Source organism: Branchiostoma floridae, chromosome 4, assembly GCF_000003815.2.
Source record: "Branchiostoma floridae strain S238N-H82 chromosome 4, Bfl_VNyyK, whole genome shotgun sequence".
Classification (NCBI taxonomy): domain Eukaryota; kingdom Metazoa; phylum Chordata; class Leptocardii; order Amphioxiformes; family Branchiostomatidae; genus Branchiostoma; species Branchiostoma floridae.
Window position 1 is genome coordinate 948,773 of NC_049982.1, and position 26,712 is coordinate 975,484.

The window sequence follows — 26,712 nt, forward strand, 5'->3', positions numbered from 1 at the left end:
CTCCCTCCCGGTTAAAGAGGGGATTGTCTATAACAGCATGCACCTGGTCTAGATCTTTTGCACAGGGCGAGTATTTTTTTAATTGCTACCTTATTCCAGTTCATTCTAATTTATCGCGATCAGAGTGGGGCAGGTATATTAGTAGCCTCTCAGGGCTTTTTCCATCTTTTTTTTGCTCATAAGACACAGCACATGCGACCCAGTCAAAAAGAATTTACGGCCAGAAAAGTGTATTATGAGTCCAAAAAAGACGAAAAGGGCCCAGAGAGCTATGCAGGCAAGTATAATTAATAGTCACACCAAAGACTAACAATGTCAACTATATAAACAAAAGAACTCCCCACGCCGCCGCCATCTTGTCTTTCTTACTGATCTTGGCCGGTTTGGTTCATAATGGCACATAGCTGCAATTTGCAGTTTGTATACACAGAGAAAGAACAGCAAATACAAGGACAAGCATGCCTCCAGGGGCAAGACTAATACTTTTACGGGACGGGATATAGAAGAAAAGGATCAAGAAAAGGGCAGAGTAGAGAGTAGAGCCGAAACACGGCGTGGCGTCGGCTTGGCGCAAATTATGGTTGCTTGGCACAGATCTAGATTCTAGTGGTTCGGATATGCAGCTTGTGGTCACTGTTCAGTACATGTACCAATCTGGAAGGCCTTGAGGCGGTTCGTCGGCTATGCAATACAGACACAAAAAACTGTTTCTTCCGCCCCGAGTATAGTAGGTTGTGTATACCCCCTCCCACCCTGGCCACAACAAGAAGTGAAACTCCGAAGTACAACAACAACAAAAAACAATCATCTCAAACACACGCTTTTCATGTTACCTGAGGTATGTAGAAAAGACTCCAAATGTCTTAAAAACGTCTGGGTTTGTTAACCTGGGGTCTGTACGGATGTCCAGTCCAACCAAACAGTTGATCTCCGTGAGCATCTGCTCGGCGCAGCGTTCTCTTTAAATCTCGCGCTTCTTTCGTAAGGTCATGGCCACGCGAGAATCCGCGAGATTTCACATAGATATAAGCTCCTTGGACAGTGAGACTTCCCCACAAATTAAAGGGAAACTCCCAATTTCACAATTTGTTCTTGAATGGACTCAAGGAATAATAGTGTAACAACATATTATGTAATACTATACACTAACGGAGATCTGAATAAAACAAGTGATACTAGTATATAGGGCTGGGTACCGGTACAGAAAATTCAGGTCCAGGTCCGGTTCAGGTCCAAAGAATCAGGTCCAGGTCCGGACCTGAACCTGGACCTGATGCAGTATGACTCATACAAATGGTCCATTTCACTACAAATAAATCTGTTTGGTGGAGTATTAGACTTACACCGGCGTTTTAAAATCCTTCAACACTAACTGCACATGTATGATTGGCTGTAAAATTTGGTAGAAATTACTATAAACTCTACTCTACTTCACTCTTGTTATTTTCTTCCACCTACAAGTGCCAAAACGTGTGAATGCCTGATAAAATAAGCTGTTAATTTTCTAATCGGTCCAACATCCGGTCCACCTAATTTTTTCAGGTCCGGTTTTTCTGGACCGTTCCAATAAGAAAAACCGGTTTTGTACCGGTACGCTGTACCGATACCCAGCCCTACTAGTATATATTGTTTCCTGATGTAGGTGGGTAGAGTATAGACAGCTTGATATACACAGCAAAAAGTACTTTTAATTTCATACGATCAACTTCAGAATAGAATGCAAAATAACTCTTAAAACTCGATGAAAACACATGAAAGGGGCCAACATACAAATAAGCAAATGTTCAAACAAGGGTAAATGACAATATGAAAAATGGTTAGCTTTATTGACACAAAATTAAAAAGCATAACCATTGATTTAAACAAGGAAATTTGTACTATTCTACTCTTCTCTACTCTACTCTACTCCTTACAATCAATTACAAAATAGAAATGCAATAGAAGGCTAATACATTTGTATAGGCAAATGAGCCTTCGGTTAACGTCTTAATAGCTTGGTGTCCAAACCTATTACTGTAAATGCAGAAATGTTTGCGGTGGATTAATGTTCGCGGTTTTTGCGGCGGCCGCTTCACCGCGAATTTAAAACCACCGCGAATATTTTTCCATAACAGTAAGAGACTACAGTGCATGGTGCTACCGCGAAATTAAAACCACCGCGAAAAGTCCATTTTCCCGCTACCGCGAAATTAAATCCCCGCGAACTTAAATGCATTTACAGTATAGCTGATGAGCTTCTTTATATTCTCACGAACATGATATTCAAATGCCAACTGATTCCAAAATCAATCATGTGATAACCTTCTTTGCAGACCAGGCTTGAACAAGTTTTAGATACCAGACTTCAGAACAAATATCCCAATGAAAAATACTAGTATTAAACTTCATTTTAAGTCAGACTTATGCCAAATTCCAGAACTATGTATGGCAGATGATACTGCATGTTCTTAAGACTACTTTGCCTTCTTGTGAGTTTCCAGATGTTGCTTTAAGGTCCCTCTCTGAGCTGCCCTGTAGTCACATTTATCACAGGCGTAAGGTCTCTCCCCTGTGTGAGTTGTCATGTGGAGATCTAACGTGAACTTCTTAGCTGCCTTATAGTCACAAAGCCTACAATGGAATGGCTTGATTCGTGTTTTACTGTGGGTTTCCATGTGTTTTTTAAAGTTATAATTTCTCGCTGTCTTAAAGTCACATTCTTTACACTGAAACAGTTTCTTCCCTGTGTGGGTTTTCATATGCGTATACAAGCTGCACTTTCTAGCTGTTTTAAAATCGCATTCTGTACATTTGAATGTTTTTTCCTGCACGTGACATTTCATATGGCCATTCATTGTACTAGCAAATGGTGTCAAAAAGCCACATTGCTCACACATGTAAGATTTCTTTTCAGTTGTGTGACTTTTCACATGTCGGTCCAAGTCAAATTTTGTAGCTGCTCTGAAGTCACATTGTCCGCAGGGATGTGGTTTAGCACAGTTTGTCTTCAGGTTCTTGTGTGCGAGCATGTCAGCCTTGTCAGTTGCCTTGTACCCACAGTCTTTGCAGATGGTGTGGGTTTTCGTGTGTGTGTCGATAGCAAGCCTGCATGATGTCCTGTACCCACATTCTGTGCACATAAATGGGCCAGTGTGGCTTAACTTGTCTGGCTTGTAGTCGGATTTGTAGCCACATTGCTTACAACAAAAAAGTTCCTCTTGCGGGTGAGTTTGCATGTGTGTTTCCAAGCTGTCTTTCAGAGGAGTCGTGTAACCACAGTACTTGCAGTTGTACTGTTTCTCTCCAATAATGTGTGTCCTCAAATGAACAACCATCTTGCTTTTGTCGGATGCCTGAAAGCCACATTCTGTACACACAGGGCTTTAGCCAGCGTCCGTTTTTCCGTCAATTGACGGAAATTTGCTGCGTGTGACGGAAAAAAATTTCAACCAATCCGTCAACCTTGACGGAAAAAAAATCGTTGATTGAAGCAAGAAGGCCAAGTTGAAAAGAGGGAAGCTACGGCTTGGGGACGCCCGGACAGCCCATTGTCGGAAAGCCACACACTGTTTGTTTTGCTATTGTCATGATTGTTGACGATTGTGTGTCGGCACCCTTTCGCATACGATAATCTCATTAAAAACCCGTTTTTCAAGGTCTCACTCCAAGAACAGTGCATTCTACGAACTTTGTTTGGAATCTTGACACTCATCAAAACCTAACTTGTACGCTAGCGTGCCGGGGCTGGCCGTACAAATTATTTTCGCTCGCCCAGCCGCGCCGCTTGCGACAACGCAAGGTGCCAGTCGCAGCTAAAAGAACCGGCACATCATGCTATCCACAAATAGTTTGATCAAAAACATAATCTTTAGGATCTAAAATGTTGCACGGTTCTCTTCAGCGGGAATGTTGTTTTTGTTTTGACGAGAAAACGCTAATTTTGCAGCGACACAGATGAGATAACAACGCCACGTTGTTGTTGGCACACTTCCGGGTTAATTGAACGCCAAAATTCCCCCAAATGCACCATAAATCCGTATATGAATGCATGTTTTCTCAAAAGAGTCTTTCAGTAATTGTGTTCTTAATTAGAAAATTGTCGTGTTATAGAAAAATATAGCGTTCTCCTGCCTTTACAAATGTAACATTTTCAAACAAATAAAATATTTGAACGCTGGTGCGCGCGGTGCATCGTGGGTCGGTATCCATAGTTTTACCAATCAGAGCGCGGGATCTGAGGAGACGCCCCTCCAGATGTTACGATCAACCAATCAACAGTGCGTATTGAGAATATGTAATGTTAGATTTGCATACCCCACGAGTTGATTTTAACGCAGTGTTTTTGCGGGGAAAACGCAAAGAAACGATGTTTTACTGTTCACATTATTACAAAACGTCAGCGTGGTGTCATATTTTCTCCCAATGACAACATTTATATCGGACGAGGTAGACATTTTTGCAGTCAATGACGGAAATTTTTACGCGATGACGGAAAAAAAAAGATTCTTGACAGGAATTTTCCGTCAATGGGAATTGGCTGACGGAAAAAAATCTCGAGCTGGCTAAAGCCCTGTGTACACATGAACAGTTTCTCACCTATGTGAGTTTTCATGTGAGTTTGCAGGTCGCCCTTGCTAGCTGTTTGGTAGGTACATTCCTCACAGGCGTAGGGCCTCTCTACACGAGACTTCTCAACAGTGTGGACTTTCATATGAATGGTCATTGCTCCCCCATTGGCGGTTTGAAAGCCACATTCTCCGCACATAGATAGTCGTGCTTTAGTCTTGTGAGTCTCCATATGCCTTTTCAAGTCACCCTTGTGAGTTGCACTGAAATCACAGTCCTCACAGTCAAAGAATTTTTCTCCTGTGTGAACTTTCATGTGATTGTCCATTGCGCTTTTTCTGTCTGTCCGGTGTCCACATTCCCCACACATGTAGGGTTTCTCTCCTACGTGGGTCTCTATGTGTGCATCCATACTGGTTATAGAAGCTGTCCTGTGTCCACAGCTTGACATGACCTCCCTGTCCTGGCAAAGGTCACTGTTAGCTGCTGCCATGTTACAAACTGCAGAACAAAATTAAGAAAATACGGTTAGACATCCAGGCAGTAAGTTAGGCCACACCGACTTAGTTTCACTGAAGACATCCCTGTGCGCATAGATTTTTGCCTGTTCTCCAAAACAAAACAAAAGCTGAGGCCACATGTCACCCAATAGCAATATTACCTGGTCAATCAGAATTTTATACTTGCCAGCATACCTGCCCTCTAGGGAAAGGGTCACATGGCCAGGGCATGGGACCACAGCACCCTTGTTCTGTTTCTTCAACATGAATGGAAATTTGACATTTTCAAAATTTAGTGTACTCCAACATGACATGTGATATAAAAAGTTTGTTCAGCCGTGCCCCCCTCCCACCCTTGGTAACGCACATACAGCAAATGGTTTCGATAAAATCCACTTCAGATTATCGAGGTTCAGTTTCTAACTTATACAAAGACAGTTTGTTATGTTACCTGAGTTATATACTTCTTGTGAATGTGCAAAAAATGTCTGAAAACGTCCGACTTGCTAACTTCTCTCTTCCACACACACGCCGCTGAAGAAATAGGGGTTAGAGGTCATCTCACTCTGGTGACGAGCTCATGGCCTGGGTTTTCACTACGATCAGAAATTAAGGTTTTGTAGTTATCCTTGACTGAAGCAAGGGAGTTTTGTTCATAGTGATGGATCCCGCTCTTCTCGATAAGTCTTGTAGGTTCTTTTTACGCGCAGAGTTTAGAAGGTACCCTGGGCACGAGACCACCCACTACAGATGATGACCCTTGACCTGATGTTGTTCGACGAGTGGAAGAGAAAAACGGAAAGCTCGAAAGCAGAGTGATTGTAAAGCTGTATTTTGCGGAGTAAGGACTATTTTTGTCACGGCGGAAACCATCAGCCTTTTAATATCTCCAGTTCTTGACCTGTTACGCTGATACGGTGAGTTGTACCCGGAGTTTTATATTTTTGTAGGAGGGCCAATTTTCATGGTGGGAGGGGGGCGTCAGGCATAGGGCGTAAAAATCACGTAGAAAATTATTTTGAACTTAGAGTATAAATCATTTGGCGTCACGCTGTAAAAGCAGCATTCAGGAAATGAGATATTATATTTAAGTAAGTCAAACTCTCGATATTTTACAACACAAATAAATGAATAAAAGAGATCTGGAAATAATCTAGAGTAAGAGTTAATAACATACAAGTAACAGCTTTGGAAAAACATACGGTATATCAACCTCCTTGGGTAAATACAGTATCCCGGGTAACTTGCACTTGCCCACAGAAAAAAATTGATTCATCATAAGCTATTTCATATGCATGGTTTTGACTTTTGAGGGAATGTGGGTAATATGTCAAAGGTCAAGGCCCCTGAGATACAAACAAAGCATTGTCATGCAAATCTATACGAGGGATCGCGATGATGTCAAGGTGACGCAGTGGTAGGCAAAAATCAGGTGTTTGGCAAACGATTGATTTACATATCGCTCTTTACATATTAACCGGTAATTTAACCTGCTAATCTAAATATCAATTTCTAATCCAATCTACTGACGTCCTGGTAGGCACCAGCCGGCGAATACCCCGGATATAAACAACAACAGCGATCGCTCATATACATTGGTCGCTCACATTCACTATTTGGTTTAATGTCTGTTGTTTACAAGTTAGGGGCCTTCACCTTTCAATCAATCAATCAAAATAGTTTAGTCATAATAAAAACAAGACACTTGCAACCAGAGGCTGAATTACGGCCTTGCTGTACAGCCACTGCGTTAAAAAGAAACTTATGTCATAAAATGTTACGTACAATCAATTTGTTAAAGTCAATTTCTAGTCTTTATTGAACTTGTTTCACTGTAATATTCAACACAAAAATTGGACTCACCCAAATTTTTGACTGAACAACGCCAGTCTTCATCAAGGAATGAACAATCCACTGCTGTCGTGATGTCACATAATGCAGATAGAACACGTGACTCAGTAAGCAACTTGGATCATAGGTTGCAGGAAGTCTATGGCGCACACTGTCAATGGTCAGGGTCTAGGGACTTGTGATGTAGATGGCTTCTTTGATCCCTCTAGCAAGAATTTTATTGTCATTAAAATGTGTTTCTTCTTTCACTTACATCCATGTAGGTCTGACTTTCTGCGTGAAGACAAGCCAACTACTGACCACTACTGTCAGGGACCCACACAGCTGAACATTTAAATCAAATACTGGATACTACAATAAGATGGCATCGACCGGGAGTGAGACCAGTTCAGAGATCTCACTGCGCAAGTGTCCTCTCTGCAAGTTCACCACAATGGACCAACAGCAGCTGGAGTCCCACATGTTCACACATGTCAACACCAACCTCATGGTTTGCGATAAGTGCGGATACAGAGCACTGAACAATAGCACGATGGCAAAGCACATGAGGACTCACACTGGTGAGAGACCACCTCGGACTGCGACGGACAGTTTAAAACTCGTTGTGGCTACCTCGAGGTGTCCCATCTGCCACTATGCCACAACAAACAAAAAGCTGCTTGAATCCCACATGTTCACACACACGTATCCAATTATTTGTGAACATTGTGGCTTCGAGGCGATTTGCGAAAGCACGATGGAAAAACATATAATGACTCACATTGGTGAGGAACCATTTGTGGAAGCGGCCAGCAATGAGCCTAGTAGTAGTACAGAGATGTCCCTACACAGTTGTTCCCAATGTGAATTCACCACAACAGACCAAGAAGAGCTGGAGTCCCATAGGGCCATACACGTGAGTTACACAGGTGAGCCCTTCATGTGTGGGGAGTGCATGTACCGGACAGACTGCATGCACTCACTGCAGATGCACATGAACACTCATATAAACGAGGGGTGCGAACCTGCGTGTGAGCACAGTCAGAACAGGCCCAGCCAAGAGAACATGGCCGCCAATAGCGACTCCTCTTGGGACAACGTGGCCACCAACACTGAGCCCAGCCAACACAAGATCGTTGTCAAAAGTGAGCCCAGTCAACACAACATGGCCACCAACAGTGAGCCTCAGCCTGACAAGATGGCCATCAAAAGTGAGCCCACTGAAGTCAACATGGCCACCTACAGTGGGCCAAGTCAGGATGACATGGCCATCAAAAGTGAGCCCAGTCAGGACAGTCTTATGGAAACCCACACAGATGATGTTTGTGAGAACTCCAACAACAGTGAGCAGGACAATAGTGACGTGAATGTTGTGACTTTGAAACCTTTCAAATGTGAAGAATGCGACTTCAGCACTTATGTCGAACATGGACTAAGGAAACATATGGTATGTCACACGTTGCCCTTCATGTGTGGGGTGTGCGGCCACAGGGCATCTTCCAAGCACCAGGTGGATGCGCACATGAGGACTCACACCGGCGAGAAACCGTTCATGTGTGAGAAGTGTGGCTACAACGCGGCCGACAAGAGACGCCTCGCAAAACACATGAAGATCCACACAGGCGGAAACTTTGCGTGCGAAAAATGCGAATACACCACGACTCTTCCGGGTGACTTCAACCAGCATCTTAGGACCCACAGAAATGTGAAATCACTTAAGTGCAAGGAATGTGGTTTTAAGACGTCGCAGGAGGGCGCATTGGCAAGGCACATGAGGATTCACGATGGCGAGAAGTGCCGCGGTGTCAAGCCGTACCCCTGCCCCGAATGTGGCTACCGAACAACTAGCAAGACCGACTTGGATAGCCACTTGAAGACCCATGCAGCAGAGAAACCGTTGTTTATGTGTGGATTGTGCGGCTTGAAAATACTCAATAAGGGCGCAATGGCCAGACATATGAAGATCCATGTGTGAGTAATGTAGATTAGAGCTGTGTAACTAAACGTACCATCAGGTACAGGTACAGGGAGAGAGGTTTAGGTACAGAACAAAACTCACCACCTGAAACATCAGTTGTGTATTATACTTTATAGTCAGTTGTCCTCAGGAGTTACTAAGTACTTTGTCACATTTGGTGTACCCGGTAATATGATGCCATGAGGTTAGGCGATGAAAACTATATCAAACATTTCAATTTCAGAGATACTGTAAATGCAGAAATGTTCACGGTTCAGTGACCACTTCACTGGGAACTTAAATCCACCGTGAACATTTTTCTATTATGGTATTAGTCTGCAGTGTATGGTGTTACTGCGAAATTAAAACCGCCGTGAAAAGTCCATTTTCCCGCTACCGCGAAATTAAATCCCCGCGAACTTAAATACATTTTAATTAAAGTATCTCTGATTTCAATTTTTTTTAACATCTTTTCTGGTGCTCAAGTTTCGTCTTTGTGGTTCGTCTTATGAATGTTTAGTCACGAAATAAGCATATACTTGTATAAGTGTAAATTTCTATATCGACACAATACTGGTACTTCATTATCATTTCTTTTGGACCCAGGGTTGTAGCTAGTGCATTTTAGCGTAGTGGGCCACTACGCTAAAATTTGTGACCCCTACGCTAAAATAAGGGCCACTACGCTAATTTTTAACTAGTGTAGTGGTGCTTTGCTGTCATTTGCTTGTTCAACAATGACTAATAAATGTCTGAACAATGAAAATGATGATATGCCACTCAAAACTGACCCCAAAATCCTAACTTTTAACTCTACATCTTCAAATCTCACTGTGGAAAGACCAAGACCCCCTCTTCCACACCAATCTCCTGATTAGTCGCTTTGCTAGCATGCCATTCCCACTACGCTAAAATAAAATCCTGGATAGAACCCTGGGACCGTACTGAATCGATTTTCATGATTCGGCATCCTTACTACATGTAGTAGTGTAGACATGAGACAGCAAGGAAATGCCATTTTTTTAAAAAAATATTTGAGGTTTCCTTCCGGGTGAAATAGGAATTTTGACTTTCTGCTGTTTTCTCATTAATGAACTAGAGTTCGACGACTTAATACCTTAAGCAAGTAATTTTGTCTCATTACAATGCAAAGAAGTATTTCATTAGCATATCTTATATCATTTCATCATCTCCTCTTTCCCAATACGTTGTAAATATTTTTCTTCAGGAAGCTATAATTGTACATGTACCATTTCCAAATATTAAATTAATTATGCAAATGATGTCACGATTTACATAATCTATGTTTGATGATATTCTTCTTAATCTTACCTAAATGTGTGAGTAGTATGGATATAATGCCATCATTTACCAGATACAGTTCAGGGTTAGACAAGTTTTCTAAAATTGACTTGTCCAATCGGGCAAGTACTTAAAAAATTTACTTGCCCGAACCAACTTTTCACTTGCCCGAAATCTAAATGACATTTTTCAATGTATATTCATGGCCTTCAATGGAATTTTTGTTATTGGCTCTATTTTCTGTGTTAATCAATGCTTGATGTCATGACTTTGAAAAGTAGCAAGTACATAAAAATCTCACTCAATGGACAAAAGCTAACTTGTCCGATCGGGCAAGATTTACATAATCTATGTTTGACGATATTCTTCTTAATCTAACCTAAATGTGTGAGTAGTATGGATATAATGCCATCATTTACATGTTTTTTCATGAATTATGCAAATTTAAACATAATTTGCATTGGTCATATCTATCAATGTTCTTCTAGAATCAAGTACCCAGGGTATGACATCTCTGTCATTTAGCACAATTGAAATATTAATTCTATTCATTAGTTATGCAAATCAACTCCTTATTTTCTGAACTGACATATCATTACATTAATCCTGGTCAAAATCATTTATTTTCTTCCATCCCTTCATGACTTGTCCTGTTTCATAAACTTTACAAAATTAAATGCCCCCTAGTCTGTAGTTCCATGAAGCTGCAAAACTTATATGTTAGTTGTTACTCCCTTCCTACCAAATATGCAGCCTGGGTACCATCTGTATTCTACCGGGGCTCCTTACACTCACTGCACAGCATGCACAGCATCTACAAACGAGCGAGTGAGGTTTTGTTTATAGCAAAGAAGATCACCCCAACTCTTCTCATTAAGTGTGGTGGGTTCTTTTACGTGTTACTGTAGTTTTGGTGCTAGAAGGTACCCTGCCCTGGGCACGAGATCGCTCACTCCCGATGACCCTTGACCTCTTGATATTCGACGAGTGGCAAAACAAACGTGCAGAAAGCTATCAGAGCAGAGCGATTATAAAGCTGCATTTTGCGGAGTGAGGACTATTTTTGTCACGGCGGAACAACATCAGTCTTGTCCATTATTCCCGCTTTCCAGGTACGCTGATACGTGAGTTATCGGAGTTTGCAGGTATATTATTATTTGTTGGAGAATCGTATTGTGATGGGAGGGGGGCGCGGCGTGTAAAATCTCGTACTAGTAGATTATTATCTTGACTCTCCGTGAGCAAGATAAACTGTTAGCCGTCGAAAATTTGGAAGTATGTACCTTACCTTTAAAAGCTGTCGTTTGCTTGAAGAAAATTTATATAAATCGTATATTATTATTCTGAGCTGAGATCGATAATCTGATGTCACGCTACTACTAGTATAATACTGCGACTGTAAAATAATTATTCTTACTAATCTTAGTCTTACACTTTCGTCTCAAATGTCCAATCCAGGGTGATTTTGACCCAATAGTTTAGATGTACAATAGGTAGAAGTTGTTGATGAGAACTAAAATGAAGAAATTTTTGGATGTAAGGAGATTCTTACGTGAAAGGCGATCCCGACCGACCCAGGCGGCAGATGTCACTCTGTGGATGCCAAGGGTCACTTCCTTCAGTGTAATTCCACACGATTGCTCTACTAGAAATCCTACCATGTTTTTTACTCTTATCTTCAAAATGTGTTTCTTCAGTGTACATATGGAAGTAACTTTCCGATCTCATTGTTTTTCCGAAGGGTACAATGTTGGAAGAAGAGCGTTAAGCCAACTTAAGGACATCAATGTGTGCTGCCTCGCCAATGTAAACCTACTGGACAGAGCCACTGGGATTGGAAGCGCGGCGTGAAGACCAACTGACTGCCTCCCACCCGTGTCAGGGACCCAGCGTGATCAGTACCCTGGGAAACCAGCTCGAAGAAGCTTTGCAAAGAAGAGTTACCAACCCCCACCTGCCTCACGCGCACCCTCCCGCAACTATACACCTGCCCCACTACCAGCTGGTCCAACTTACGCCGGCCCCCGACTATTGCTTGCTTCTCCGAGAGGCAAGCGAAAGTTGAGGCCAGCTGGGTCGTCGGGCTGGCGGGTGTCAGGTGTTCCGGGGGCATGTGTGGCGGGGATCGGTAAACCTAGCGCGCCTCGTAGGAGTCTGCGTTTTCCCAGGGTACGTGACCAGATACTCGATACGACTAGTACTACAAGATGGCATCGGCTGGTAAAGAGATCTCGACACGCAAGTGTCCTCTCTGCAAGTTCACTACTGCTGACCAACAGCAGCTGGAGTCACACATGTTCACACATATCAAGGCAAACCTCATAGTTTGCGATAAGTGCGGATACAGAGCACTGAACCATGGAGCGATGACAAAGCACATGAGGACTCATACTGGTGAGAGACCACCTCGGGCTTGTAAGCCGCGCATGGATACCTTAAAGTGTCCCCTATGCAAGTTTGCCGCGACAAACCGAAAGGAGTTCGAGTCGCACATGTTCACTCATGCGTGCTTCAGGTCAATGTGGAAAACCACGATGGAAAAACAGGTGAAGACTCACATTGGTGAGGAACCATTTGTGCAAGTGGCCAGCAGTGAGCCTAGTACAGAGATGTCCCGACATAGTTGCCATCTCTGTAAGTACACCACCACAGACCAAAAGGAGTTGGAGTCCCATAGGGCTGTACACGTGACTTACACAGGTGAGCCCTTCATGTGTGGGGAGTGCATGTACCGGACAGACTCCATGTACTCGCTGCAGATGCACATGAACACCCATTTGAAGGAGATAGCTACAGTGTGTGAACCTGCGTGTGAGCAGAGTCAGAACAACAGTTCCACCAACATTGAGCCTAACCAAGAGAACATGGCCGCCAATAGCAACTCCTGTTGGGACAACATAGCCACCAACAATGAGGCCATCCACAACAAGATGGCCACCAACATTGAGCCTCTGAGCCAGCACTAGATGGTTGTCAAAAGTGAGCCCAGTCAGGACAATCTTATGGAAACCCACACAAATGATGTTTGTGAACGTTCTGACTACAGTGAGTAGGACAAGAGTCAAGTGAAAGTTGGTGTGAAGAATGTGACCTCAATACTTTTGTCGAGCATGGACTGAGGAACAATTGGTATGTCACACGTTGCCATTCATGTGTGGAGTGTGCGGCCAAAGGGCATCTTCCAAGCATGTGCACCAGTTGGATGCGCACATGATGACCCACACCAGCGAGAAAACGTTCCAAAACTTCCACCTGAAAGATCTGTTGTGTATTCTACATGTAGTTAGTTGTGCTGTGCCTAGGTATATACGAGGGGCGTTCAATAAGTAATGCCCCTGACTCATTTTCCATAGCAGGAGATAAATGAAACTTGACACAGTTATTAGTCTTTCTCTATATAGGAACCACCTAGAGTTATGAATTTCTCCCATTGTTTGATGCATCTCTGGACACCGTTTTTGTAGGGCACCCCAGGTTGGTCCTCCAACAGATACCTCATCAATGACAGAAGAGGGACGACCAGGTCTGGGAGCTGTTTCCACAGACTTCCGGCCATGTTTGAATTCAGGATGCCAGCGTTTTACAAGGTCATATGATGGGGCATCATCACCATAAGTTTCTTTCATTTCATCAAAAGTCTCCTTTGGTGTGCGTCCTTTCAAATACAAAAACCGAATCACTGCGCGACACTAAACTGGCTCCATTTCACACCTGGCTCATTTCACACCTGACTCAGTTCAAACACCTTTAAATCAGAAACTACTAATAGTTCAGAGCTGGTTTTTGCAACAAAACATATAGAGATATTAATCATTATACATGTTAAATTTTGTCTAGATCAGACAACTGAAAGTGGGTCAGAGACATTACTTATTGAACGCCCCTCGTAGGTGTTACTTTAACCCTATTCAGACCGGGGGGGGGGGGGCTTTTGAGGCCCGCGCCAAATTCGATGTCCTATAACGTAAGAACGCCTTACGCTAAAGCCACCAAATTTGGTGAGTTTTCCTAAAATATTGTTGGCAACAATTTTGCGAAGTTTGACAAATTTCCCATTTTTTCGTGTTGCCATGGCAACCGTTTGTTGACAGGCAGTTTTGCCAAAAATCACTATTTTTGGTTTTAACAATGTATTTTTCACATTTATTTGCTATATTACTGCTATTTTGTTACATAAATAAAATATTATATTATTTAGCATATCTTTCGTAATTATATATGCATAAATTATGCTAATTTGATGACGTCATCAGCCCAAAATCCAAGATGGCGGACCGTATGGCCAGATCAAGAATAACAAGCTAATTATCCCTTAAAATTTGTAACTACCTGGTATTTTTTCATCAAAAACCATCTAAATGAATGGATTTAGTCTATTTCCATTGCCCTTTATGATTATTTGTTGCAAAAAAAGTACTTTAAAAAATTCAAGGTGGTGGATATAATATGGCGGAGCCTAACTCGTACCTTAGATGTGCATGACGTCATTTTGTGACGTCATTATGACGTCATCCATGTTGCTATTGGCAATACAAGTCGTAATAAACATTATTATTCTGTTATCTGCACTTGTTGTTACATTTTTTGTAGTATAACTTGAAGTTTTCTGAGAATACCCTGTTTTCATGGGTCCGGCCAATATAATCAAATTGATGACGTCATAATTACGTCATTTTACGTCAACGTAACGTCAAACGTCAAATACGTGTCAGATATTATGTCGATATCATCTCCTGAAAATTTGGTGGCCCTACGGCACGTTGTTCAAGAGTTAGAGGACTTAGAAGTGGAGGGCCTCAAAAGCCCCCCCCCCGGTCCAGGGATGACCAAAAAAGCCCGGTCTAAATAGGGTTAAGTTTAGTGTAATATGAGGCCATACGTCAAGGTGACTGATTTTCATGATACAACAGCCTTAAGTAGTGTAGTCATGGGACAGCAGGGAAATAGCATTTGGAATAGAATATTCAAGGTTTCTTCCCTGGCAAAATAGGCATTTTGGCTTTCTATTGTTTTTTCATAAATGAACTAGAGTTCAACAACTTCATACCTTAGGCAAGTAATTTTGTGTAATTACAATGCAAATAAGTATTTCATTAGCATGATTTATATGAATTCATTATCTTCTCTTTCCCAATCACATACGTTGTAAATGTTTTTCCTCAGGAAACTTTTGTGCATTTACCATTTTCAAATAAATTACGCAAATGATGTCAAAATTTGCATAATCTATGTTTGATGATGCTCATCTCTATCCAACCTTCATGTGTGACTAGTATGGATATGTCATCATTTACCAGTACGGTATTATACAGTTTTGTCAGTAATTGTGCTAGCCTGGGTACCATACGGATAGTAGTTCGCTCCTATGTTTGCTTCTGCTATCCGTCTGGAGCCTTGAACATTCAAACCTTTTGGTGGTAACGTCAGTTAATAAGCAAAGTAAGGAATGGGTTCTAGTCTCAGCACTCGTTCGATGACAACAGCTTCTCCGGTGTTGGAACACCGGTTCGAACGAGCGTTTGAACCCATTCCATAATTCGCTCATGAGTAGGGACCAATCAGCGCCTGCTTCCGAAATTTGGACGATTCCAGACGTTAAGATGGTCCGCGTTCCCAGACGGAAACACAGAGATCGAAGCGACTGTATATAGTGTACAATGAATGTCAGAGCAGGAAGCGACTGTTTATAGTATATAATGAACGCCGGAGCGAACTACTTTCCAGATGGTACCCAGGCTATAATTGTGCAGAATTAGGGTATAATTTTCATTACTCATATCTGTCAATGTTCTCTTGAGCATTAGTCACATATGTACAAGTACGAAATTTCTGTATAACCAAGGAGCTTAAAAATCCTCGGTATAACACAATATTAAAATATTAATTTTACTCTTTATTTAGTACGTCAATGAAGGTCAGACATCCAGGTAATAAGATACGCCAAAAAGCAGTTACTCAAACAACTGGATATGATTTTGGAATTTTAATAGTAGTTATGCAAATGAAATCTATTCCTGGAGTAGTTTGTATAACGTTAATTGACATAGCATTACATTGGTCTTTGTTAAAGTCCTGGTCAAAAATCATTTATTTTCATTCATCCCTTCTTGACTTATATCCTGTTTCATACACTTTGCAACTGAAATGCCCCCTTCTAGATCGAGTACTCCGTGGTTTAGCAAGCGAAAGTAGTGCGCCAGCGGTCACTACGGAGGATGGTACTAAGGCTACACTTCTAGTCTTTAGATCACCCAAAGAAAGCTAGCTGTAAAACTTATGTTACTGCATTCCTACAAGAAAAACTTACAAATCTACAAATGAGCCAAGGAGGTTTTGTTCATAGCAAAGAAAACCAGGTCATGCCCACTCCCCTCGATGAGAATGTTGGGACTCTTTTACGTCTGGTGTTTTGATGCTAAAGGCTACCCTGGGCACGAGATCACCCACTCCAGATGATGACCCTTGACCTCTTGGTGTTCGACAAAATTGGAAGGAAGAACGGAAAGCTATCAGATCAGAGTGATTATACAAAGCTATATTGCGGAGTAAGGACTATTTTTGTCACGATGGAACAACATTAGCCTTTTTTGCCACTCTACCTTAACTGTTACGCCGATTAAGGTGAGTTGTTTACGGAGTTTGGCGGTGTTGTTTGGACTCTACTATGTTTTTCATGGTGGGAGGGGGGCGATGTGTAAAAATCACAAACGCCGTCACCGTTCAGGCTATTGACACACTCAGTGTGTCACTGATTTGGGATTTACTCATCTGTAGCCTTAAAAAGTGGTGTCCACCAGTGCTTAAGGGTGTTCAGATACAGGTACAGGTACGCAGATATTTAGGTCCGAACCTGTACCTAAACAATTTTTCAGGTACGGTTAACCGGGGTATTTAGGTACACTGCCGTATGGATAACATCCGTGCGGGCGTTTCCAAAAGTTTCCAACCATGCTGTAAATCGTTCAAAGCAGCTGCAAAGTAAGCAGGTATATCCCTTAGATTTTTTAAACATATCAGAAAACGTATATTATGCCAACGTCAGTTCCAAGGTAAAAGAAGATGTGAAACAACAAAAATGAAGAATGTAAATTGTTTGGTATTACATACTCTGTGTGTTTTGTCATTTGTTCAATTTTCCTGACCACTAAGATTTCAAAATGAAATCAATTTTTTTTTGTCAAACTGTTTTTTTTAAATTCTCGCATCAGTTTGGGGTTTGCAGAGGATTCATTATATATATACATATATATATATATATATATGTATATATATATATATGTGGGACCGCGTGGCACGATCGGGAGCGCGTTGGTCTCAGGCCCGAGAGGTCCCGGGTTCAAATCCGCTTGCCGTGTCACCGATCTTGTGCCCTTGGGAAAGGCACTTTACACGACTTTCCTCACCTAACTCACGTGTAAATGAGTACATAGCTGCGGCTAGTGGCAGTGACAGGCCTTTGTTGTGGCGACAGGCCATAGGGGCATCATCAGGCCATAGACACCATCTTCAAAATGTGTTCCTTCTTCCGATGTATATGTATGCTGTAGGTGTAACTTTCCGATCTCATTATATTTCAGAAGGGTACGATGTTGGAAGCAGTGTGTTAGGAAGGACATCAAGGTGTGCGGTATTGCCATTGTAAACCTGCTGGACAGAGCCACTTGGAAGGAAGCTCATGTGTGAAGACTAGCCGGCTACTGCCCACCTGTGTCTCATGGACCCACGATTGGGCCACAAAGCAGTATAATCGACTACTCTACTGGATACTGCTACAAGATGGCATCGGCTGGTAAAGAGATCTCGACACGCAAGTGTCCGCTCTGCGAGTTCATCACAACGGAACAACATCAGCTGGAATCACACATGTTCACACATGCCAACCGCAGGCTCATGGCAAGGCACACTAAGCTTATCATTTGTGAAAAATGCGGATATAGAACACTGAACTTTATGTCTATGGCAAAACACATGAGGACTCACCTTGTCGAGAAACCATTCTGGGCCGTAGTGGATAGTAACCCCGCTGTGGTTATCTCAAAGTGTCCCCTTTGCAAGTTCACCACGATAAACCAAAGGCAGCTTGAGTTACACATGTTCACTCACGCTTATCCCTTTGTTTGTGAACACTGTGGCTTCATGGCACAAGGCAGGAGAACAATGAGAAAACATATGAAGACTCACATCAGCAAGCAACCATTTACCAGCAGTGGCTCTAGTACAGAGATGACCCTTTATAGTTGTCATCTCTGTGAGTTCGCCACCACAGACCAAAAAGAGTTTGAGTCCCATGGGATCATTCATGTGACTTTCATAGGTGAGCCCTTCATGTGTGGGGAGTGCAGGTACAGGACAGACACCATGTACTCACTGCAGATGCACATGAAGACGCATGTAAATGAGACAGCTATAGGATGTGAACCTGTGTGTGAGTCCAGTCAGGACAAGATGGCCACCAACAGTGAGTCCAGTCAGGACAAGATGGCCACCAACAGTGAGTCCAGTCAGGACAAGATGGCCACCAACAGTGAGTCCAGTCAGAACGAGATGGCCACCAACAGTGAGCCCAGTCAGGACAAGATGGCCACCAACAGTGAGTCCAGTCAACACAACATGATGGCCACCAACAGTGAGCCCAGTCAGGACAACATGATGGCCACCAACAGTGAGTCCAGTCAGAACGAGATGGCCACCAACAGTGAGCCCAGTCAGGACAACATGATGGCCATCAACAGTGAGCCCAGTCAGGACAAGATGGCCACCAACAGTGAGCCCAGTCAGGACAAGATAGCCACCAACAGTGAGTCCAGTCAGGACAAGATGGCCACCAACAGTGAGCCCAGTCAGGACAAGATGGCCACCAACAGTGAGCCCAGTCAGGACAACATGATGGCCACCAACAGTGAGTCCAGTCAGAACGAGATGGCCACCAACAGTGAGCCCAGTCAGGACAACAAGATGGCCACCAACAGTGAGTCCAGTCAGGACAAGATGGCCACCAACAGTGAGCCCAGTCAGGACAAGATGGCCACCAACAATGAGCCCAGTCAACACAACATGATGGCCATCAACAGTGAGCCCAGTCAGCACAATCACATGGAAACCCACACAACTGATGTCTGTGAGCAGCATGGCGACAGCGAGCTGTGTAGAATGAATGTTGGTGCAAAACCTTTGAAGTGTGGAGAGTGTGACTACACAACTTTCGTCGAACACGCGCTGTTTAAACATATCGCTGGCCACTTGTTGCCGTTCATTTGCGAAGTGACTATGTGTGGCCACAGGGCAGCTTACAAGCACCAAGACTTAGTGGACGCACACAAGAGGACCCACATTGATGAGGGACCGTTTTTGTGTGGGAAATGTGGGTACAACGCAGGCAGCAAGCATCGCCTCGCAAAACACATGAAAATCCACATAGGCAGATACTTTGTGTGTGAGAAATGCGAGTATAAGGCAGCTCTTATAGATGATTTCAACCAGCACCTGATGTCCCACAGAAACTTTACTCAAGTCCTTAGGCCATGTTGATTTGATTATATGGATGACATCCTCCGGGAACTCCAAAACTGATGTGAGCGAGCGAATAAAAAAAAAGTTTGGCCAAAAAAAAAGTTGCCTTCAGTATGAAATCAAAGTGGTCAGGAAGGTTGAACATAGGACTAAACACACATAGTATGGTATACCATGATCCTCTGGACCTGAATTTTCTATACTGGTACCTCCCCCAACCAACAATAGATTTTTTTCTTTCCGTCCTTTCACATCTTATTCTTTGACTTTAGATTCATTTTGGCATTCTATATATGGCATTACTCTCACCTCTCAAATAGAAGTACCCCCTGGAATAAAAGTACCCCCCGGACAAATCTTCAAAATCGAATAAAAGTACCCCCTGGAATAAAAGTACCCCCCGGAAAAATACCAAATTGACATGTAAACTGTGTCCATGCTACTTCAGTCCAAGAGAAGATGATAAGCAGGTAGGCTCTTTTTGTATATTTATGCATCAAGTCCATATCAGTTAATTGTATAAATAATGAACAGAATAATTCCTATGTTATTGCACATATTTTCTTTATCTGAGTGTCACACCATCAACAAAGATTAAGATAAAAGCAAAAAATGAATGAAAATCAAAATCGAAGACATAAAAAAAGAAGTTTATTTTATGATCATTGTTACAAAATAAAATTTTGAAGAAAGATTCCAACTTAGTAGAATACCTTCTTCACCACTTGTTGTATTTTCAATGTTGTTGAAACCAAGGAGGTCATAGACACTGCCCCCTATCGAGATATAACGGTACTGTAGAAAATATGTCAATATCTCGCGCATTACCGCGAGATTTGGCGTGAGTTGATGAATCCAACATGGCGGATGTTTTCGAGCCGATTGAACGCTGTGCTTTATTTTGGAAGGATTTTTTCGTTGCTGGAACATTAAAACAAGTTGACTACGGGTGAAAAGTTGTGGAAAAGTATTGGTAACTTTTTAACTTGTTTGGTTGGTGGTTAATTTCTGTGTTTTGATAGAGAATTTACGGAAGTGGGTGACTGTGTGTGTAGCATGTGACCTCGATGTTTGAGTCTTTGTTCAGCGCAAATTTCAAGATTTATGGAAGGTTAAAGATGGTCTAAAACAAAAAGGATACATTTTTTACGAGTCCAGTACCGAATCACTTGGGTTGCGGTATTTTTGGACCTGAACCGAAACGTTTTTGCAAGTCCAGAACTGGTCCTGCGTACCGGTACGCATCCCTAGGATGTTTGGGTCATAGCGCTAGCGGCAGGGAAATCCGCGCTGCCTCGTCCGAAAAATAGTGAATTTGAAGCGAAAATACCGCGGAAATATGGGCAGAAAATACCAAAATTTCAATATTTTTGGGGTCCCTGGTTAGTTAAGAAAGCCCCAATTTGACAAAAAAAAATAAACGTACCGTCTAAAATAAGGACGTACCGGGTGGATTTTGCGGCGGAAAAAAATAAACGTACCGGTACGTTTATTTGAGAGGTGAGAGTAGCTATCTGTTTTCTGATACTTTTTTTTTCAATCTACGGAATATTTGTGCTCATTTTACAGCTGCTTTGCACAATTTATTGTGTGGTCGAAAACTTTTTTTTTTTTTGGAAATGGCCAAAAATTGGTGCGAGCGCGGATGTCATCCATATAATCAAATCAACGTGGCCTTAGGTGCGGGACATGTGGTTTTGAGACATTGCATAAGGCGGGACTTGCTGGTCATATGAAGATACACGCTGGTGAGGCACCTCGTGGTGAGACTTGCTGAGAAGCCCTATTGAGAAACCGTTGTTTAAGTGTGGAGTCTTCCATGTGGTTTAAAAACACCTAATAAGGCCACACCAATTTAATTTCTTGGTTCACGGATTTTTTCATAAAAAATATGGAGCGAGAGGGCGAAATAAAAATAAAAATAAAAATTGTAAAATGGTTGGGGTAAAGGTAAATGCTAATCCAAAACGTAAAGAATAAAAAGTTTTCAGCTTGAAAAAAGTACAAAAACACTATAACTGTACAGTAACAGCAGCTGTTCATTGAAAATTACAAAAGTAGTGTCAGTTTTTATGTTTGCTACACCAGAAAGTTGGTGAACGGTTTCATTATTGGTGAAAATTTGCTGAGTGGTATTTTTATTTTTATTTTTTATCCAAAAAAATAGGAGCGAGCGAATCCGTGAACCAAGAAATTAAATTGTTGTGGCCTAAGCGTGCAATGGCCAGACATATGAGCACTCACACCAGTCAGTAGTGTAGACTAGGGCTGCGTACCTAAACATAACATCAGGTGCAGGTACAGAGGTTTAGGTACAGGTACCTGCACCTCAGGCTTTTGATGATTAATAGATAGGATTTATTAGCCTGGGTACCATCCTATTTCTACCGGGGCTCCTTAATACGGATGATACTCAGGCTAAGGATTTATCATAGCGGGTCCAAATTTCTTACAGTGCAGCACAAGCACTACAGGCGTGAGTATTGTGTGGAGTCTTCCAAGTGGTTTAAAAACACCTAATAAGGCCACACCAATTTAATTTCTTGGTTCACGGATTTTTTCATAAAAAATATGGAGCGAGAGGGCGAAATAAAAATAAAAATTGTAAAATGGTTGGGGTAAAGGTAAATGCTAATTTGAGCCTTGGGACATCCTTCCTCTGAAAATTTTGATCATGATTCATAACATTCTAAAACACTATTTCCTTCACTTTGAGGTGCAAATTTTGGGGAATAAAGCAAATTTACTGTCAGACAGGTCATATGCCTGTACCCTGTGCTAACGCTATAGTATAAGGGTACGGTCTTCAGGGCATCTTTCTTAAAGTAGGGCGTCCAATGTTAGAACAGCGCGTCCAAAAGACACCTGGATGCCTGTTTGGCTAAAAGCCTGCTGCACCTATACCTAATCATGAAGAAAACTCCCCCCCACCTGACAGATCTGTTGAGTATAATGATTAGTTTATGCTGTCTCTAAGAGTTTCTAATATTCATGTCTGAATTCAATAAAAGAACTACTCTAAATTTATGCTGCATTGCAGTACAAATCTGTGGCTTTCTGTGTCTAAAATCACATAATGTTATTAATACAACGTTATGATTACACACATTATCACACACACACACACATATACACACACTCACATACACATGCACTGACCTGCACATACATGCACACACACAGTGACACACACACACACAAAGTATTGACACACATACACATTGTCACACTCAAGTACAATTTGTCACAGACACAAGCACTGACATGCATACACACATAAAAGCAAACAAATCAGCATACGACGTTCTTGACCACCAAACCAGTATACAACATGTAATTTCGTTGACCAGGTAATTAACATGTTAACAAACGCTTCCAAAACCCTGACCTGGACTCCGGGCTGGAGTAGTGATCAGTAGTATACTAGTAATTTACACCCCTAAACAAGAATGAGCCCGTCCTACCAATCAGCTGTTGGGTCAGAGTTCACCATGTGTTTGTTACCCGCACACCTCATGACATGTTAGTTCGGACTTCGCTCTTCCAGTTTCTCACAAGGGGCGCGCGCTGCCTTCTCCAGACCAGCGCAACAACTCGACACGTCCCCGAGTTTCTACCACGCCATTTTAGCAGCAGTAGACACGCCAGGATGCGCCTGGTGTCGTTCAGGGATCGGGGAAGCGATGGGAAACCTCGGGTGGGTTGTGGTGTTGGTCTTCTTGCTTTGAGTTACTTGTACTACTTGTAGGCCCGCTTTATTTCCACTACAGGGGCAAATTATATCACAGTATATTATTTAGCGATCGTACATCGCCAAAAATCTGATTGTGTTACAAAGACAGTTTAACTTTCATAATTCGAGTGTGATTCAAGATGCATTTATAAGACTAACGTCGTTAGTATTATTTCAACGGCAGCAAAACAAACATGATGATTCAGCCTTTCAAAAATCCGTTCTTGTATCTATGAAGTGATTTTGTTGGGCGATCGCGATCTGCAAAATCTCTGGTCGTACAGCGGTCACAGCCACTAGGATAAAGACGTGCACAAGGGATTGTTCTCTCCCCCACCACGAATCTACTCCCAATCTGAAATAAAGAACAATCGATATGGAGGAGTAGGGCATTACCGGGAGGGGGCGTGGTCTGTGGGTCTGGTAGGCATTAACGTTAGTGTTTGTTCCCTCGTCTGGTTCTACACAGTTTTAGCTGTGTGACCGTTCTGCCTCCTTACTGCCATTGAGGAGACACTTGGATTGTATGACAATCGATTTGAAAATTCATTATTTGTGTGATGTGAATATCAAGTATTAGTTCAACGACAGCAAAACAAACATTTAGCCTTCAAAAAATGGCCAGTGGTTTGGGTAGGTATAAGCCCTTTCACAGAGATCAAAATGCATGTGCCGTGCCAGGAGTTCTAGGTAATATGTCAAAGGTATGCCCGGATAATTGAAACTTTCTATTTGCATAACATTGTGTAGACGTTTTTTTTTATGAGGCCTCTACCTTTGACATATTACCTATAGCTAGAATTCCTGTCACTGCACATGGGTTCTGATTTCTGTGAAAGGGCTTATTACCGGCCGGGTAATTTTGTTTTCTGGCTTCTGCCTCCTTGTTTGTTTGTTTGAACCTTTGTTTATTCATGAAAGCTCAAATCGGCTAGCAGGCCGCTTTTCATTGAGGTCATGAGGGAAGAGGCAAGGGTCAGATAACAGATACAGTTTACTTCATTAAAGTAAAATGAGTCTTGCTGCCACTGAGTCACTATATATAGTATGAGACACACAAGAACACACTGACGGTGGTTCCCCCCCCGCAGGTTGGAGTGGAAGTAACGGCTGGAGGGGGCGTGGTGGACCTGGCAGCAGCATGCCCTGCCCTCCCCAGGGACATGTGCGACTTCTTGGCAGCAGGACAGACTGCCTTGGAGGGCGCTAAAAGGTGAGACCTGATTGCACTGACCAAGGTGAAATACATGGAGACAAGGAGAGCTGTACTGGCACAACAAAAGGCACAATGACTTTAGTGCAGTCTACAACAGAATAGAGATGCTAAATAGGCAGTAATGTTAGTCATCAGTTGATTTCTTATATTATGTTTGTTATACCACCTGTACCAAACCCAGGTTGTGTTTGTTTGTAATACTTTATCAGTGCCCTTGTTGCAGGACAGCACATCCTACCCAGGGACCAGATTCACCTCACATCACCTGTTCTAAACCCAGATTGTTTATTTGTTTGTTTGTTTTTGTTTTCTAAGCGCCCTCGAGGCTGGACAGCATATCTTACCCAGGGACCAGATCCACCTCACATCACCTGTACCAAACCCTGGTAAAGTCATCTGTGTCGGCATGAACTACAAGTAAGTAAATGTATATACTGTACATGGCTGATGTTTTACGCCAAAGGGCACTTATACTGGCATATAATAGATACAGATACAGAAACTGATGTGTTATGCTGAAGCCAGTGAAGGGCGGTTATATCGGCTATATAGATACAGATACAGAAGCTGGTGTGTTATTACGAAGGGCACTTATACTGGCTATATAATAGATACAGATACAGGAGCTGATGTGTTATGCCGAAGGGCGGTTATACCTAATAAAGAAGCTAGCCATGGTGTGTTATGCCGATGGGCTGTTATACCGGCTATATAGATACAGATGCAGATACTGAAGCTGTTGTGTTAAGCCAAAGGGCAGTTATCCCTGCTATAAAGACATGTACACAGAAGCTGGACAGGTGTGTTAAGCGAAGGACATACCAGCTATATAGATATAGATACAGATACAGAAATTGGTGTGTTACTCCAAAGGGCAGTTGTACTGGCTATACAGATACAAATGATATTCTTCAAATTCCAGAGACCACTGTCTGGAGCAGAACGCACCCATCCCAGAAGAGCCCATCTACTTCTCCAAGTTCGGCAACTCCATCACCGGTCCGGAGGATGACATCATCCACCCGGAGAATAGCGATGTGAGCTTTCTTTTACACAAACAGGAAATATTTGTTTGTCTTTTGCTTCTTTATTCAGATCTCCATTAGACTTAGCATTAGACGTAAGTAAAATCTATTCTTCCTGGAGTGTATGATACAAAATAAAGAAATTCAAAATAACAAGATAAAGAATTCTGATATTAAACCAGAGCAGTGTACTTCTCTCACCTGCTTATGTTTTGCTGTCTATCATACATCTTCCTAGGTGTTTCTTATTCTTATGTTCCAAATAAACACACACTTGGAATAAACGTACCCCCCAGACAAATCTAATAAAGATACCCCTCTGAATAAACATACCTTCCCCCCTTAAAATTACCAAATTAAACATTACTTAAAGTACTAGACTGCTGTTTCTTGCTGCAATACATGTAACCCCAGGCCCACCCACAAAATTTGATTCATATGCATCCAAGCAGCAGTGTTGCTTTATACAAATGTATATGTAAGCACTGTACTTAAAATGATTTCTTCACAATAAAAACAAAAATAAAAATCTTTGTGTAAGAATTAACAAGGTCATACAAAGATGTTGCAGAAGGTTTCTTGATTTTTCTTGAATTTTCTTTAGGTAAGCAAATGTTTTCCTCCATGAGAAAACAAACGAACAAGAAAGTTGTATGTAAAAGTCTTCTAATTGCCTGTGTCAGATTCAATAGTTTCTCAAATGTGGTTTTCTTGTTTTTTTGCAGGAAGTTGACTGGGAGGTTGAGATGGTGGTTGTGATCGGGAAGCAGGGAAAGAACATTAAGGTGTGTTCGGGTTGTTTGTTTATTTTTTTCCTTGCAGAAAGCATATATGAAGATGGTTCAATGACATTTATGATCTAGTATTCTGTCACAGTGTCATCATCATCATCATTTCACAAATAGTCAAACAGACTAAGGCTATGCTATCAGAAAATCTTTCATTTACATGTCTTTACAAATTCACAGGGTTTTTGTTGGACAATGTTGTGAGCTAATGATGTAGACCTTGTATCTAAATTCAGGGCAGTGAAAAGAAAAAAAAAATTGTGTAACGTTATGTTCCTGTACAACACACAACTGTATAATGTATCG

At 42.0% G+C, this 26,712-nt stretch overlaps 6 protein-coding genes across 10 annotated transcripts in view; 4 read left to right on the top strand and 2 right to left on the bottom strand.

The window, feature by feature from the left end:
* Window positions 1-1,000, bottom strand: part of LOC118414632 (gastrula zinc finger protein XlCGF57.1-like) — a 4,044-nt gene extending 3,044 nt beyond the window's left edge. Inside the window, exon 1 of the mRNA XM_035818811.1 lies at window positions 834-1,000. The gene's annotated coding sequence lies outside the window, so the exon portion shown is untranslated. The remainder of the gene's footprint in view (window positions 1-833) is intronic.
* Window positions 1,001-2,453: 1,453 nt separating this feature from the next.
* On the bottom strand, window positions 2,454-5,775 carry LOC118412917 (gastrula zinc finger protein XlCGF49.1-like). The gene is made up of 4 exons (XM_035815975.1): window positions 5,497-5,775; window positions 4,543-5,046; window positions 2,910-3,109; window positions 2,454-2,594 (listed from the first exon to the last, which is right to left on the bottom strand). Exons 2-4 carry the CDS (start codon window positions 5,036-5,038, stop codon window positions 2,454-2,456), a joined length of 837 nt encoding a protein of 278 aa, XP_035671868.1. The 5' UTR covers window positions 5,039-5,046; window positions 5,497-5,775.
* A 44-nt stretch (window positions 5,776-5,819) lies between these two features.
* Window positions 5,820-9,578, top strand: LOC118414626 (zinc finger protein 84-like). Its single transcript, XM_035818802.1, has 2 exons — window positions 5,820-5,962; window positions 7,160-9,578. The coding sequence occupies exon 2, from the start codon at window positions 7,258-7,260 to the stop codon at window positions 8,848-8,850; it is 1,593 nt and encodes a 530-aa protein (XP_035674695.1). The 5' UTR covers window positions 5,820-5,962; window positions 7,160-7,257; the 3' UTR covers window positions 8,851-9,578.
* Window positions 9,579-11,097: 1,519 nt separating this feature from the next.
* Window positions 11,098-13,436, top strand: LOC118414657 (RE1-silencing transcription factor B-like). 2 transcript variants are annotated; one of them, XM_035818848.1, is made up of 2 exons: window positions 11,098-11,279; window positions 11,876-13,436. In XM_035818848.1, exon 2 carries the CDS (start codon window positions 12,342-12,344, stop codon window positions 13,098-13,100), a length of 759 nt encoding a protein of 252 aa, XP_035674741.1. In that variant the 5' UTR covers window positions 11,098-11,279; window positions 11,876-12,341; the 3' UTR covers window positions 13,101-13,436. The 2 variants fall into 2 exon arrangements, with proteins under 2 accessions (XP_035674741.1, XP_035674742.1); XM_035818849.1 differs by having other exon boundaries at window positions 11,098-11,246.
* A 3,156-nt stretch (window positions 13,437-16,592) lies between these two features.
* LOC118414623 (gastrula zinc finger protein xFG20-1-like) lies at window positions 16,593-21,622 on the top strand. 4 transcript variants are annotated; one of them, XM_035818797.1, is made up of 3 exons: window positions 16,593-16,755; window positions 17,712-19,652; window positions 21,325-21,622. In XM_035818797.1, exons 2-3 carry the CDS (start codon window positions 17,911-17,913, stop codon window positions 21,419-21,421), a joined length of 1,839 nt encoding a protein of 612 aa, XP_035674690.1. In that variant the 5' UTR covers window positions 16,593-16,755; window positions 17,712-17,910; the 3' UTR covers window positions 21,422-21,622. The 4 variants fall into 4 exon arrangements, with proteins under 4 accessions (XP_035674690.1, XP_035674693.1, XP_035674691.1 ...); XM_035818800.1 differs by having other exon boundaries at window positions 16,597-16,755; window positions 17,715-19,652; XM_035818798.1 differs by lacking the exon at window positions 16,593-16,755 and adding an exon at window positions 17,035-17,112.
* A 1,476-nt stretch (window positions 21,623-23,098) lies between these two features.
* On the top strand, window positions 23,099-26,384 carry LOC118414648 (fumarylacetoacetate hydrolase domain-containing protein 2-like; the record flags this gene model as incomplete). Its single annotated transcript, XM_035818838.1, is given in 5 exon segments — window positions 23,099-23,341; window positions 24,469-24,590; window positions 24,909-25,010; window positions 25,516-25,630; window positions 26,344-26,384. Coding segments are annotated over 5 exon segments (557 nt in total), but the record flags the coding sequence as incomplete, so codon positions are not given.
* Window positions 26,385-26,712: the final 328 nt, after the last annotated feature.

Coding starts and splice junctions, on each gene's coding strand:
- LOC118412917 (XM_035815975.1), bottom strand. CDS start 5,038: ATGGCAGCAGCTAACAGTGACCTTTGCCAGGACAGGGAGGTCATGTCA. Junction 3,110..4,542: donor CATGTGTACACAGGGCTTTA/GCCAGCTCGAGA, acceptor TTATGTGCACAG/AATGTGGGTACAGGACATCA. Junction 2,595..2,909: donor AATTTGACTTGGACCGACAT/GTGAAAAGTCAC, acceptor TGTGACTATAAG/GCAGCTAAGAAGTTCACGTT.
- LOC118414623 (XM_035818797.1), top strand. CDS start 17,911: ATGGCATCGGCTGGTAAAGAGATCTCGACACGCAAGTGTCCGCTCTGC. Junction 19,653..21,324: donor AACTTTACTCAAGTCCTTAG/GCCATGTTGATT, acceptor ACGTGGCCTTAG/GTGCGGGACATGTGGTTTTG.
- LOC118414626 (XM_035818802.1), top strand. CDS start 7,258: ATGGCATCGACCGGGAGTGAGACCAGTTCAGAGATCTCACTGCGCAAG.
- LOC118414657 (XM_035818848.1), top strand. CDS start 12,342: ATGGCATCGGCTGGTAAAGAGATCTCGACACGCAAGTGTCCTCTCTGC.